We start from the raw sequence: 15,240 nt of genomic DNA, 5'->3' as shown, positions 1-15,240 counted from the left end.
GCTGTACGTCCGTCTCTGTCCTCTACCTGCAGCTGTACGTCCGTCTCTGTCCTCTACCTGCTGCTGTACGTCCGCCTTTGTCCTCTACCTGCAGCTGTACGTCTGTCTCTGTCCTCTACCTGCTGCTGTACGTCCGTCTCTGTCCTCTACCTGCTGCTGTACGTCCGTCTCTGTCCTCTACCTGCTGCTGTACGTCTGTCTCTGTCCTCTACCTGCAGCTGTACGTCTGTCTCTGTCCTCTAACTGCTGCTGTACGTCTGTCAGAACACAGATGAGCAATATTTGCTGAAAGATCCGTCCGTTCTTTTTTCTGCAGTCGTGTGTCTTTAATGAAATTTTGGGTCAACGAGCCGTGACGGCGGTAAATTAGCAGCTTGTAAATGGATCCGGTACCAAAAGAGTCCTGAAAGCAAACATGTTGCATTTATTTACCTCTGAAGCTTCGAGTGGAACCGTGTTTACTGTGATTGATCCAAGATGGTCGAGGATAAACAGGAAGTGAGACTCAGAGGAGGAACATTTCTCTGACACAGTAAGATATGACTGTCTGTAACTGTAACACAAGAAGCGTCTTGTTTTTGACGCTTAGTCGTTTCATCACAGTGTCATCATCTGTAAACAGACGCAGAAGCACCTCTTAATGCTTTTGTAGAGAATCAGTGTCTGACTTCCTGTCTGACTTCCTGTCCCTCCAGACATTCACAGAGGGCATCACCAACCAGCTGATCGGCTGCTACGTGGCGCCTCTGCAGGAGCCCGGCTGCGTTCTGGTGCGACTGTACGGCAGAATGACGGAGCTCTACGTCAACAGGGACCGGGAGGTGGAGATGTTCCAGGTCCTCCACGCCCACGGGTGTGGTCCCCAGATCTACTGCAGCTTCCAGAACGGCATCTGCTACGAGTTTGTGAGAGGGACGGTCCTGGACGATGATCTGCTGCGGCAGCCGTCCATCTACAGGTCAGTGCCAGAACAGCTTTCAGATTCACTCTGGATCAGAGACTGTGAGCTGAGTGTGTGTGAGCTGAGAGTGTGTGGGCTGAGAGTGTGTGAGCTGAGAGTGTGTGAGCTGAGAGTGTGTGAGCTGAGAGTGTGTGTGAGCTGAGAGTGTGTGTGAGCTGAGAGTGTGTGACCTGAGAGTGTGTGTGAGCTGAGAGTGTGTGTGAGCTGAGTGTGTGTGAGCTGAGAGTGTGTGAGCTGAGAGTGTGTGACCTGAGAGATAACCAGTTAAGGAAACAGTACCACTGGCAGCCTCTAGAGGGCACTGAAAGGATACACTCTGTGGTGACACTTTCGTACAGTGATGCCAGAGTGATGCCATCGCGACGTGCGTGTTTCCCCAAGTGTCTATTTTTTTAGGGCATGATGGCTGCGCCTTGAGATCAACAGTTCAACTTTGGGACGTAGCAGTGCACATCGTATGTCATGTGACAAGGACCAACCACAATCACAGCCAACAAATATCTTTCCCTTCTTCAGTAAATATAAGTGACTGCAGTACGAGGGAACCAGACAGCCCTGACTACCAGCCGGGTCAGAAAACATTCTGTTGCTGCTGTTACACAGGTTAGACCTGATGCTGCTGCTGTGACACCTGGAGCTGGGGTGTGTGTGCTGACCACTACAGCCGCCGTCTGAAGGCCCGCCTCCTGAGATGCTGTGGTCTCTCTTCTCAGGGACGTAGTCCGAAGCAGCGGGGAGGGAGGTGAAGGGAGTGAAGTGAAGGGAGGGAGGTGAAGGGAGGGAAGTGAAGGGAGGGAGGTGAAGGAGTGAGGTGAAGGGAACCTGGCGGGGGGAGCGTTTGGCGACTAGCAGCTAATTCTTGTCTCATCTGTGGTGTGAGAGAATAAGATGATATAAATTAATGTATGGAAACACTGAGTTAAAAACGTGTGTTTATGCCCGTGGTCGTCTGGTGGGAGGAGCTTAGAAGAGAGAAGATAGAGCTGCAGGAGGAGGGATTTATTATCTACACGTTTTAATTTTCCAAGTAAAAGCCCCCGGATGAAAAAACTCTAATTAAAATCATGTGAAAACAAGTAAAAGAAATGTGATCACAAAAGCAAGACAATCTGAGCGTTCACTAACGCTCTGCACTGTTTACAATATGGATTTATTTCATTATTTTGTTGTAAATATTTTATTCCTTCAGCTGTCTGTTCATATTTCTGTTGTAACAAACAAACACTCATCAGTTCAATCAGTTCATATTACATCATCATATGAAAACAATGTGCTCAGTCAGAGTCCGAATAAATTTATGAAATGGCCCAAAAATGAGCAGACATGAAAAAGTTTTCAGAAGTAACTTACGTAAGAAATGACCAGAAAAGTAAAAGTGAAAAGCCAAAATCCCCCCAAAATTACCCTTATTTAATTCTAAAAATTAAATAAGATAATATCTATATCTGTTTTCTGTAACACAGTTTTAAATATTTATGCAGAACTTCACATTTCCACAGTTTTTTGATAAAAAACGAACAAACATTTTTCCAGGACTTGATCGTTTCAGGTTTTTAAACACAGCACAAGAAAACCAGCTGCTTTTGTGAAGGCTGATCACATGATGTCATCAGTGTCACAGACAGATCAATAATTTATTTCAGGTCCATTTTGGCTCAAACTGTGAATTCAGCAGAAAATTAAAAAACTTAGACTGTTTTCTATGAAAACAGTCGCTGGAGGCTGGAGGCTATGTGTGTGTGTGTGTGTGTGTGTGTGTGTGTGTGTGTGTGTGTTGTAATTGTGCTGATGCAGGTGTTTTGTAAATGATTGAAGTCATGTTTCATGTTGAGCGATGTTGTGATGTCATGGCCCCGGGTTCATTCATCACCGTGGTGATAAGAGGCCGGCGTCATTATTCTCGCTGCAGGACAGACGGACACAACGCAGGCTCAACATCCAGGGCCACGATACACATCAATCAGCCTCGCTGTGCGGGGAATACCCACCAAACTTTATGTCACTGCTCAGATGCACTCAAGTAGTCAAAAGGTCAGCGCAGCAACAAGGCCCATTTTTTGAAGAGAAGAACAAGATAAGAGCGCTAAATGGAAGGGAGTCGTCTCTCTGCTCTGATAATGGTTGTTTGTGCAATAACAGCGTCAGCCAGGCTCATCGCACAAAATGTTTTCTGTCCGCAGATTGATCGCAGCAGAGATGGGGAGAATCCACTCCATCCAGCCAAAGTGTGGTCGAACTGTTGAACCTTTTCTCTGGACCAAAATGTCTCACTTTCTCACACTGGTGAAGAACAGCAGTGGCGGCGGCGGCGGCGGCCTGGCTGAGCAGCGCTGCACAAACAGGTACAACTCTTAAGAAAATCTATGTATGTGAGATATCATACATCAGCAATCAGCATGTTTCCTTCCTGCACACACATGAGCAAGTGAAGACTAACCTTCTTGCTCAAGAGCACCTCGGCAGTAGCTTCACTCAACCAAACTGCTGCCCAGTTTTTTTTACGTCCCCACACTGGCATAGCAGTGACCAGAGGAATTATGTTTTCAGGTCCGTGCTGCCCGTCCTCGTAAACATGATATCTCAAGAACACCTCAGGGGAATTTCTTTAATTTGGCACAAATGTCCACTTGGACTCAACGATGAGCTGATTAGATTTTGGATTTTTTAGGTCAAAAGTCAAGGTCACTGTGATCTCATCTGCCTCATTTTTGTGAATGCAATATCTCATGAACACCGATATAGAATGTTTTCAAATTTGGCACAAACGTTCACTCGGACTCAATGATGAACAGGTGGATTTTGGTGGTCAAAGGCAGTGTTGGGAACGTTACTTTAAAAAAGTAATTAGTTATAGTTACTCGTTACTTTCCCCAAAAAGTAACTGAGTTAGTAACTGAGTTACTGCACTATAGAAGTAACTAATTACCTGGAAAAGTAACCATAGCATTACATTTTTATAAAATGCTCAAATATGTCAGATTGTATGTAATGAAACTCAACACTGAATATGTTACATGAATGAAACTGACACTTAATAGAAAAAATCATTATTATAACACGTTGTACACTTCTCTGCACTACACTGCATTGTTGTGTGTGTGTGTGTGTGTGTGTGTGTGTGTGTGTAAGAACCTTGATTAATCACGCAATTTAAATGTGAAAAGTCTGATTGACTGACCGCCACCTGTGTGTATGTGACAGCACACGTGTTACCGGTTATAACTGAGTCAGCGACCCGCTGACAGCACACGTGTTACCGGTTATAACTGAGTCAGCGACCCGCTGACAACACACGTGTTACCGGTTATAACTGAGTCAGCGACCCGCTGACAGCACACTTACCGGTTATAACTGAGTCAGCGACCCGCTGACAGCACACGTGTTACCGGTTATAACTGAGTCAGTGTTGGGAGGAAACTTCAGAGTTAAAAACATCAGGAGCTGATTTCCTTTTTAGATTCTCTGACAGAAACCAGCTGTGTCTTTATTTCTGAGGCAGCACCACTGATGTCTTATCATCTGCTCCTTTCTGACCGTAACATTGTCTGTTAAGTAACTGAACGTTCCCACTCTGACCTCTGTGACCATGGGGGCCGTCACTGTGAGCTGTCATTGGTCAGAGGGACGAGGCGGAGGAGTGGCCTCTGTGGCGTTGACATTGCGTTATCTCTGACAGGGGTCACGGGGTCACGGGGTGAGAGGGGTTCCTCCAGACGCTGGGCCATGAGCTTCCTGCATTGCTCTCCCTTATCGGCCAAACGTTCAGGCCTGTTCCTGAACACAGCCGAGGGGTCGGGAGTCCACGCTGACCCAGGTCTCTGAGCCGCTGCACGATAACTGGATCCTGAGTTTGAGGACACAGTTTGACTCATGCATTAAAGACAGGGACTGTGGAGGAGACGCTGATGATGAAGAGTTTGAGCTTCCTCGATTCAAAAAGACAAAAGTCACAACAAGAAAAAGTAAAAACCTGTTTACCAACAAGATCAGCACGTGGACGCAGGTTTTTTAAACACGGGTAAACATGTTATAGACTGCTTTCACATTAGATCAGAGCTGAGTGCACGACTGCAGCACACGTGTATGTGTTTTGTGTGTGTGTGTGTGTGTGTGTGTGTGTTTGAGTGTGTGTTGGACATCACAGACAGGCAGTGTGCAGTGTGTTGTCGTGTGTGCGGTGTGTTGTGTGTGCAGTGTGTTGTCGTGTGTGCAGTGTGTTGTGTGTGCAGTGTGTTGTCGTGTGTGCAGTGTGTTGTTGTGTGTGCAGTGTGTTGTGTGTGCGGTGTGTTGTTGTGTGTGCAGTGTGTTGTTGTGTGTGCGGTGTGTTGTCGTGTGTGCAGTGTGTTGTTGTGTGTGCAGTGTGTTGTCGTGTGTGCAGTGTGTTGTTGTGTGTGCAGTGTGTTGTGTGTGCGGTGTGTTGTTGTGTGTGCAGTGTGTTGTCGTGTGTGCGGTGTGTTGTCGTGTGTGCAGTGTGTTGTCGTGTGTGCGGTGTGTTGTCGTGTGTGCGGTGTGTTGTGGTGTGTGCGGTGTGTGCGGTGTGTTGTGGTGTGTGTGGTGTGTGCGGTGTGTTGTGGTGTGTGCTGTGTGTTGTGGTGTGTGCGGTGTGTGCGGTGTGTTGTGGTGTGTGCGGTGTGTTGTTGTGTGTGCGGTGTGTTGTGGTGTGTGCGGTGTGTTGTCGTGCGTGCGGTGTGTTGTCATGGGTGCAGTGTGTTGTCGTGTGTTGTTGTGTGTGCAGTGTGTTGTCATGTGTGCAGTGTGTTGTTGTGTGTGCAGTGTGTTGTTGTGTGTGCAGTGTGTTGTCATGTGTGCAGTGTGTTGTTGTGTGTGCAGTGTGTTGTTGTGTGTGCAGTGTGATACCTGTGGGATTGATTGTTTGGATGAATCAGGATGTGACACAGTGTTTCTGCAGCCACAGGACACAGACTGCACTACAGGCAGAGGCCCAATAGATGGTGCTATACTGTGAGACATTTATGTGACTGACACAGTCGGTCCATCACTGCTCAGAGACGAGCCCAAACTGATCAGGAACATATCAATAATCAGGATCTTTGATCACAAAGTGAAGCAGGAGAGATGATGTTTAATTTATGGTTGAAACACACGTCTTTTTTTGTGTGTGTGTGTGTGTGTGTGATGTCACTTGCACATTTAAGAGATGAGTGAACATACACACACACACACACACACACACACACACACGGAGCAGAGGAGACAAAAAGTGATTTTAAACAGGCATCAGAGAAACTTTTGTACTTGAATGTAGAGAGCGGGTTTGAATGTGATGTTGAGAGGAAATGGTAAAAGAAAGGCAGAGAGCAGGAAGAGGCTGCACCTGCAGAGGAGGTCTTCAGCTCTCAAACCCCCCGCTGTGCAAACAGAGAGGAGAAGAAGAAGAAGGAGAAGGAGAAGAAGAGAGGGAGGGAAGAGGCTGCAGCAGCTGTGAGGCTCGGAGAGAGACGGAGAGAGTGCAGCAGCACAAGTCAGAGAGAAAAGAGAGAAAAGCAAAAGAAAGCACGAGTGCAACCTCTTCTTCTCCCAAAGGCCCCCCGCTACGTCTCCGTTTGCTCCCGCGAATCGCATCAAACTGCAGAAAGGGGAAAAAAAAGCAGAGTTCTCGGCTGGTGTTTGAAATCATATGTAAATAAGGCAGATTGATAATGAAGCGCCAGAGGAGGAAATTCCACTAATTACCTTCCAGAGACTTGACAAGGAGCAGGAGGCGAACGCACTTGACGTAGTGTTTCTCATGAAAAGGACAGAAAAGAGAGAGGAAAAGATCTGATGGCAAGACGACAGGTTTCCATTTAAAGTCTTTCATTTCCACTAATTGTGGGTTTTCTATGGTAAAGTCAGTTTGTTAAGTTAAGGCACTGGATGGGCTGAAAAGGAATCAGGGTGATTCACCATTCAGCCGTGTGTATGAATTCATATTAGAGAGGCGACAGATAAATGATGTATGTCAGAGGGGGTCGGTCTGAGCTGCCTGAAAGGTTTCAGAGCGAGGAGATGGTGCTGTATATTCTGGGCCTACAGCTTCTAAAAATGCACTTTGGAATTAAGATTAACAGCGTGGCAGCTATTTCAGCTGACAGTCAGTCAAAGAAGAAGCAAAGTGGAGCAGGAAGCAGCTATTTTAACAGAATCTATATCTCTCTCTCTGCAGGTACGCACACTGAGCCGCCAGCTTTGATTCAATCACTGTTTCTAGACGTGTAGGAGGAAGCTGTACGTACCACAGAGCGCCTGTGTCACCGCCATAAACAAGGCTGTGCTCCTCTGCTTTTATTGTGCCTCCTTCCAACAGGCCTCACTAAATTATGTCTACAAGTGTGTGTATAATACCGAGCGTCTGTTTGTTCCCCCTCCAGTAAATAGGTAGGGTTTAAATTACACTGTTTAAATTACCCTCTTATCGCCGCCTGACGACTCAAAAGGAAACATGAAAATTAATTAGGAGACGGATGCTTGCGCAGCATTTCTTCCAGGTGCATTTTGCACTGACTGACATTAGTGCTTCCTTTGATGAACCGAGTAATCAACAGAGTGAAAACAAGGCATGTAACCATGTAACCTCTCCACCAGGCGCCCAGCGCCTTCGCCTCACAGACACGGGGACAAACTTTCTGTCCACGACTAAACTCTTCTCCTCCCTCAGCTGCTACCCACACACACACACACACACACACACACACACACACTCTGTCTTTATCTAATATTATCTTTCAGAAATGTTGGAAACATCCCATCAGCCAAGAGTATTTCTGAAGGCCAAAATTTGAAGACTCTTTTTTTTTACAAACATATTTTTTTTATGATTAAATCCAAGTTTTTTTTTTTAACTTTAAATATTTCAAGTCTTTTTTCTTCCGCTGTAATTTTCCACCCTCTGAAACAGATTTACAGTCGACAACAATTCAGATTCTTTTAGAGTGAACAATACTCACAGGCAGGTGACTCACTGTGTGTGTGTGTGTGTGTGTGTGTGTGTGTGTGTGTGTGTGTGTGTGAGGGGAAGTTCTGGTTTAATTGAGTCTTTATAAAAACATGTGAAGAAGGAGAAAAAACAGAATCGTGTCACATTGAGACATGCTGTGTCGTCTCTTCTCTCTGTGAGTATCACACACGTCTTTTCTCTTTGTTTAATGTAGCTTGTAATTAATCAGGACGGACCCTTCCCATGTCTCGTGTCTCTGAAGACGGTCCACACCCACTGCTGGAATTTAACACGACTCTTTACTGGACTCGAACTGATTTCTGTTTTCACTTTTACTACATTGCAGATGAAATATTTTATTCCGCTACATGTTGTCTGTCAGCAACAGTTAACACATGATCATTTTATATTTTCTTTTACGATATATAGTTACAGCTTAACTATTAACTTTAAACACATTTTGCTGATCGTACTTTTGTACTTTTACTTAAGCAGGATTTTGATGTAATATTTTAACTTGTAATGGAGTATTTTTACTCTGCTGTACTACTTTCATTTAGGTAAAAGATCTGAAAACTTCTTCCTGTCCATTCCAGTAAAGCACGAAAACCAGCACTTGGGAAAGGGATTATTGTGTTAATCTGAAAACACACCAGCACCACAGGCGGCGAGGCACGTCATGTGATGTGTGTCATGTGATGTGTGTCATGTGATGCTACGAGCACACACCGGAGGCGTCACATTGCAGCTCATCAATAGACGACACCACAAAGTTATTATTACATTTACTGAGGTATCTGTACTTCCTCCTCTTTATGATGACAGAACTGTGGGTCGTTTAGCTCGAGATATTTCTAACCTCAAGGACAAGTCTCTCCTCACCCAGTTTTCATCACACATGACACACATCAACAGCTGCAGAGTTCTGTTTGTACATCCATGGTGAGGAGAGGAGTCGAGCTGCCACAGGAGCAGAGAAGATGAGCTGCTATGGGAGCTGGTCTGTACAAGCAGAGAGCGAGTGGAGGAAATGTATTAAGTTCAGGGGGCGGCAAGGATGGAAATAGGACAGTGACGTGAAGCGCCACAGGCCACATGTCCAGGAGCGCCGATGTCTGCAGTTACAGACCAGCTCCACCTGTGATTAATCAGAAGGTTTCACAGATCATAAATATTTTTTAATGAAATGTGGAAACCTCAAACTGCTTTTTTATTTCACTCCTTTAATGGAGTTTTGTAAAGGTCACCAGTTCAGCTTTTCCTCAAACAGCTGTTGGTCTGATATCTGTCTGCTGATAGGTTTAGGAAAAGGATCACACCCGGGCGTCGTCGGGTCACGTACCAAACACGAGAGGACAGAAACAAGTCCCCTGGTTGAGCTTCAGACTGAAGCCAAACTCTGTGACTATAACTTCCAGCTCCATCACGTGGTGTCATGGGACACAAACCACACATTGGTGGAGGTGGTGATCATGGACGTTGAACTGGAGCATCCAAGTGTCCATTTCCGCCCCTCTGTCATCAAGCCGTCCTCACAGTCCATCTCTCCTCTGTTTCAGTGACAGCGGTGGTTTCACCTCCTCCAGTCCGCTTTTCAGCTTTGAGACTTTGTCGGCTGAGATGGAGTCACTGAAGAGACACCTCTCACAGATCGACTCGCCGACCGTCCTCTGCCACAACGACCTCCTCACAAAGAACATCATCTACAACCACACAGAAGGTGAGACACAGCCGCACACATCTCTGACACATCAGACACACACTGCAGACAGCACCAGGACACACACACTGCAGACTAGAGATGATACACCGTCTCATCGTGGTCACTTCTTGTCAGTGTTACAGATCAGAAGTACAGCGTGTTGCTGGTGGACATGTAGCAGATATTTGTCAGTCAAAAGCAACAGTCCGGAGTTGTGTGATCGATGAGTCAGTCTGAAGCTGAAGCTGATGTTTTGTAATATGGAGTCTTCAGACCTCCTTTTCTTATATAACGGACAGAAGCAAAGCTCTGCTCCTCTCCACTCATCAAACATCTCACCTCATTTGTTGTTTCCTTTCATTGTGATTTTATTTCTGTCACATATTACGAGTGTGTCCAGGGTGAGACTCAAAGAGACGCCTGGTCCCTTTGACTCTCACAAGGCTCTGTACTTTGCATAAAAGGAGGGAGAGTTTTACGCCTCTACCTGAGATGTGTTAGACATGTTGTCATGGTAACCGCTGCCTCTCTCTTTAAACAATTTCCCCCCGGGGATTAATAAAGTATTCTGAATCTGAATCTGAATCTGAATCTCCCTCTCCTCCATCAGGAACGGTGAAATTCATTGACTACGAGTACGCCGATTACAACTACCAGGCCTTCGATATTGGCAATCACTTCAATGAATTTGCAGGTGGGTCTGAGCTCAGATGAAAAACAGGTTCAATCTGTTTCCAGGTCTGTTTGAAGATATCAGATGAAGATGTGGGATATTATAATGTGGGATATGGAGCTGTGTATGTACAGTGTCAGTGGTCGGCCCTGTCTAACCATGAACGTGTCCTTCTGATGCTGCCAGGACCAATCGCTGTATTTACTGTGCGTTCTCTGAAGGCTTTGATGAAGCAGCTGTGTCACAGTGAAGCTCGACAGGCTTCATTTTAACATCTGTTGAACAATCAGCAATTTATCACTTCCACAGGCGTGTCGTGGTGTCATGGTGTCGTGGTGTCATGGTGTTGTGGTGTCATGGTGCCGTGGTGTTGGCTCTCAGCTCTCAGCTGAGGTCCGACCCCCAAACTACCACCGAGCCAAACTGAGTGTGGAACGAGCCCAACGTCACAAACGTGCACACACTTGTTTATACACCAGAGCTTTTTATAGTGACGACACGTAAATCCCTTTTTCATTTCCTGTTAATAAAGAGACGTTCACTCACCAACAACTGCAAAACCACTTTTCCTTCATTTGCACCAAACACATCTCACCAACATTTTCAAATATCAGCCAGTTTCCACACGTCTGACTCTGCTGCTGTTTGTAGGTTAGCACACCGTCTGCAGCAGGAAACATATCAGCACATATACTGTACAAATATTCAAGTCCTGCTTTAAACATCAGACCATAGAAATATATTCTGCAAAATCTACCTACAAGTATAAAAATGAAAGGTACCTGATGCATAATGATGCTCCCTGGGAGTATTATAACATGTATATATTATTCTTATTTCAATTTCTGTTTAGAGTAAAGATGGAGGACGTTACAGCTCATCATAATCGTCTTTTTTTAAACTAAAGTAATAAAGTGATCAAATAAAAAGCAAACATTTGTTTTATGATTATTCACATATGCAGAGATGGTGTTGGTGGTATAATAAATATAATATAATAATATAAGGAGAAAACTGTAGTAAGAAAAAATATCAGGCAGGACGAAATAAACAAAACAATTCATTCAAATAGATAAATAAAAACAAATACTTAAACAGGCATGTGAAAATAAACAAAATAAAGGCTAAATGGTTAAAAACAAAAAACAAAGCAGTAATAATAGAAGCCACTTTTTAAATCAAATTATTTTTTGAACTCGACATTTATTAGATTAAACCAGGCAATGATTTTCAAAAACCTTCTGAGCTATATTCAGTCCTCAGATATTTAATGTTCAAACTGATTCACTTTATTGTTTTTGTAAATCTACACTCAGGTTTTAATAAAGTTGTGACAGGAGCCTGATGACCTCTCAGTGACATCATTACCACTCAGTGACATCATCACCCTCTCTTCAACAACACTCAGCGTCAGTGGGAACTGACGACAATTCAATTTTATTTATAAAGCCCAATATCACAAATCACAGTTTGCCTCACAGGGCTTTACAGCATATGACATCCCTCTGTCCTTATGACCCTCACAGCTGATCAGGAAAAACTCCCCAAAAAACCCTTTAACGGGGAAAAACAACACTGTTGAAATTTTCAAAGTGACATTTATTTCTTAAAATTCACAAGTTAGCTCCCAAAACTTTTGAACAGAGGCTTTTCTAATACAAGTGTTAAATGTTGTGATTCCTTTATCAGAGGAGTTTTATTGAATTAATACTGTAGTCTGGTCTGAATGTCGTGTGAAAGCTGCACTGGAAATGTGTTCAATGAAAAGAAAAGTGGACATGTTGAATATTAATTTCCTCCACTGTGTGTCAGAGAGGATTTACAAATCACTGAAATCACTGCTCTCTGATTTTATCTGAGGTTTTCACAGCATTCAGTGTTCAGACTGAGTCGTAGCTTTAAACTGCTCAGGATTGACGTGGAGCTCATTGACAGTATTTTACACACTGCTGAATGAATGAGTGAATGAATACGTTTTTTTTTTTTATCACTGTGTAATCACACAGAAATCTGCCCAGCCCACACAGCCCTACAAGATACAATAAACATGAAGGTAAACCAGGACCAGAGTCCAGCTGACACATTTTCAGACAGTAGTTTGTTTTTTAATAATAAATCATATTTATAAGATCATATTCATGTTTCCTGTCTAAGCTCTTCATCTGAAAATATCTAGGTTAATGTAGTAAAAAGTAAAACGTACACAATTTTATTCTGAAATGTAGAATAAGTTAACAAAAAACAGAAAAACAAATTTGTGCTTGAGTACAGCTGTAAATGATCTTTGTTTCATCGCACAGCTGACACGATGAGTTCTTAAGTTTTATCATTTGAAAAATTATTTTTCAATATTTTCTGACGCGTTCAGACTAAACAAAACAAAAGTTGAGTCCTTTTCTCCTCCTTTCAGAGACGACACAGTTTATGACTGTTTTATGCATCATATCGACCTCACTCAGATTTTAAAGGAGAAATAAACCCATTTTTAAAATAACACGTTCTTCCTGTGGCCTGAGACGATCCGAAGAACAATCGAAATCTAAAATCTAGAGTTATGAAAAACAAACTGAAACATGGCCTCAGATATTGAACATGATGTCACATATATATACATATATATATATATATATTTTTTTTTTTTTACATGTATCTTCTCTGCAATGTGTTTCTTGTTTGGATTGGATCATTTTTACCCTGACAGCTCAGTCTATATTTCTTTTCTTGTATTTTTCTGTGTAATGTTAGTTGTTGTCTGTGTCTCTCCTGACGTGGTGTCTGCACCAGCCTGTGGCTCCTCCACCTCTCCTGACACATTTTTGTATCTTTTCTTTTTTTAATATTTGGATTTTCTGTAGTTTTATGTGTATACATTTTAAGAATAATGAAATTAAAATGTGTGATGTCATCAGGTATAAAGATATGGAGCTGCTCCACAGACGCTGAAGGTGAAAGACGTTGTAGATTTCTGATAATGGGAACATGTCAGCGTCAGGGCGGAGAACACACGACAGGACAAAGATCATTTGGGTGTAAAAAGAGAAAACATTGGTTGTCTGTGGAACAGCTCCAGGTGACATCACAGGTGTGAGACGTCCTTCTGTGGTTTGTCAGAGATCAGCTGATGTTCACTGATACTGACTGAACTCCACCTAAATATATAAAACAGGTGGAGTTCTCCTTTAAAGTCAGTGTTGGTCCAGCTCCAACGCTCCTCTGTAGTTACTCCATCCAGAGATGAGGACACGGAGTTGGAATGGTTTCTGTGGAGCTGACGAGTGTTGACTGGCGAGCAGAGATGATGTCGCTCTGCGGCAGATCTTCAGACTATTAGTTAGTTTCGGCCTGGTGTCGGCCTGCTCGGCTGACAGTAGCTCCACTGACGTGTGCACATGTGTGTGTGTTTTGTGTCTGAGGTGTGAACGACGTGAACTACAGCCTGTACCCGAGCCGGGAGCTGCAGCGGGACTGGCTGACGGCCTATCTGGAGAGTTACAAGCAGAGCTCAGGACATGAGGTCACTGTGACAGAGGCAGAAGTTACGCAGCTCTACATTCAAGTCTGCAAATTCTCACTGGTGAGTGTTTGTTGAAATGTGTCATTACGAGAGCCTCAGCACTTTGGAAAGACTTTGGAAAGTGACAAATCTCTCAGCACTTATTTCCTTTCTTTAAGTTCTGCTCTCAGAGAGACTCAGTATTATGAGATGTGTGTGTGTATGTGTGTGTGTGTGTGTGTGTGTGTGTGTGTGCAGAGCTCTGAAACAACATGTGGCAACACCTCCCCATCACAATTTAACAATTTACTTTTCCAGCCTCCCAAAGCAAAGCGTCTGGGCCGGGCCGGGCTCGGCAGCTGACCCTCCACTGTTCAGAGTCTGATGGACTCCATCTGAGCTGATTAGAAACTGCCGCAGGGAAAAAATGAAAGACAGCAGCCAAAATTATGTTTCTTATGACCACAATTTTCATTCTTTGGTGGCTCAAATGGAGCTGGGCGATCCGTCTAAAAGTGCTTTCATAGCTCAACACAATATGCACAATTGTCCTGAGCAATTTCAGGGTTTGGTGTGAATGTCTCTTGAAATAGCCCAGAAATGATGAGGAGGCATATTACTTTTTAAAATAACTTGCGCCGCGGCCAAAAAACAGAGAGGGACAAGTGAGAGCGGGGAAAAGAAATAAAGCCTGGAATGGAACGAGAGGCGATAACATCATGTTGATTGAAATCAGATTTTCTAGGACAAACCGAGGAGGACTCTCGACTCGAGGGAAGTGGGAGAAATTGATCACTGACGCTTAACAAGCCAAGTTTCCAGCTCCGCTCATTTTGACAAGCCGCGTGTCAAATGAAGGAAACTGAGCCTGATAACAGAGAAAAATCACAGCCGCTATTTTTCATCATTTCAAAGAACAGAGCTCAAACTTCTGTTTTTAAAAATATCCACAAATATTAGAATTGTATAAACCAAATGTCTTTGTGAACCTTACTTCACGTTTATCCTCACAGTCTGTCATTACCTGGTTTTCCTTCGTCACGGAACAAAATATTCCATATTTCTCTCACATCACAATGACCTGAAAACACATCCTCACTGTGACCTCGTCACATGTCCATGTTTGCTCATGGACTTTCCACGTCCACATATGACATCCAAGGTACCCTGGGTGTGTTGGTTGTTTATGTTCTGGGACGCCGTGTCAACTTCAGCCTGTTACATGCATTGTCTGTTTTCAAAATACACTTCTGTTTTCACAGGAAATGTACAGTTTGATACAGTCTCTTTCAAAATAAAAGCACTAAGTTGGTACAACACCATCAACTGATGTTTTTTTCCTTCAACAACACACACACGTGGTTACATTTATCAATCAATCAATCAATCAATCAATTTTATTTATAAAGCCCAATATCACAAATCACAGTTTGCCTCACAGGGCTTTACAGCATACGACATCCCTCTGTCCTTA

At 43.7% G+C, this 15,240-nt stretch overlaps 1 protein-coding gene across 1 annotated transcript in view; it reads left to right on the top strand.

Moving 5' to 3' along the window:
- The window catches only part of zgc:113516 (uncharacterized protein LOC541449 homolog), a 48,043-nt gene that overhangs the window by 15,824 nt on the left and 16,979 nt on the right, over window positions 1-15,240 (top strand). The window contains exons 2-6 of the mRNA XM_050074249.1: window positions 696-958; window positions 3,142-3,303; window positions 9,458-9,618; window positions 10,211-10,294; window positions 13,687-13,847. Coding sequence (XP_049930206.1) covers window positions 696-958; window positions 3,142-3,303; window positions 9,458-9,618; window positions 10,211-10,294; window positions 13,687-13,847 — 831 coding nt within the window. The remainder of the gene's footprint in view (window positions 1-695; window positions 959-3,141; window positions 3,304-9,457; window positions 9,619-10,210; window positions 10,295-13,686; window positions 13,848-15,240) is intronic.

This window comes from Epinephelus moara, chromosome 20, assembly GCF_006386435.1.
Source record: "Epinephelus moara isolate mb chromosome 20, YSFRI_EMoa_1.0, whole genome shotgun sequence".
NCBI classification, from domain to species: domain Eukaryota; kingdom Metazoa; phylum Chordata; class Actinopteri; order Perciformes; family Serranidae; genus Epinephelus; species Epinephelus moara.
Note: the sequence above shows the minus strand (reverse complement) of the source record. Positions and strands in the feature narration are given on the sequence as shown.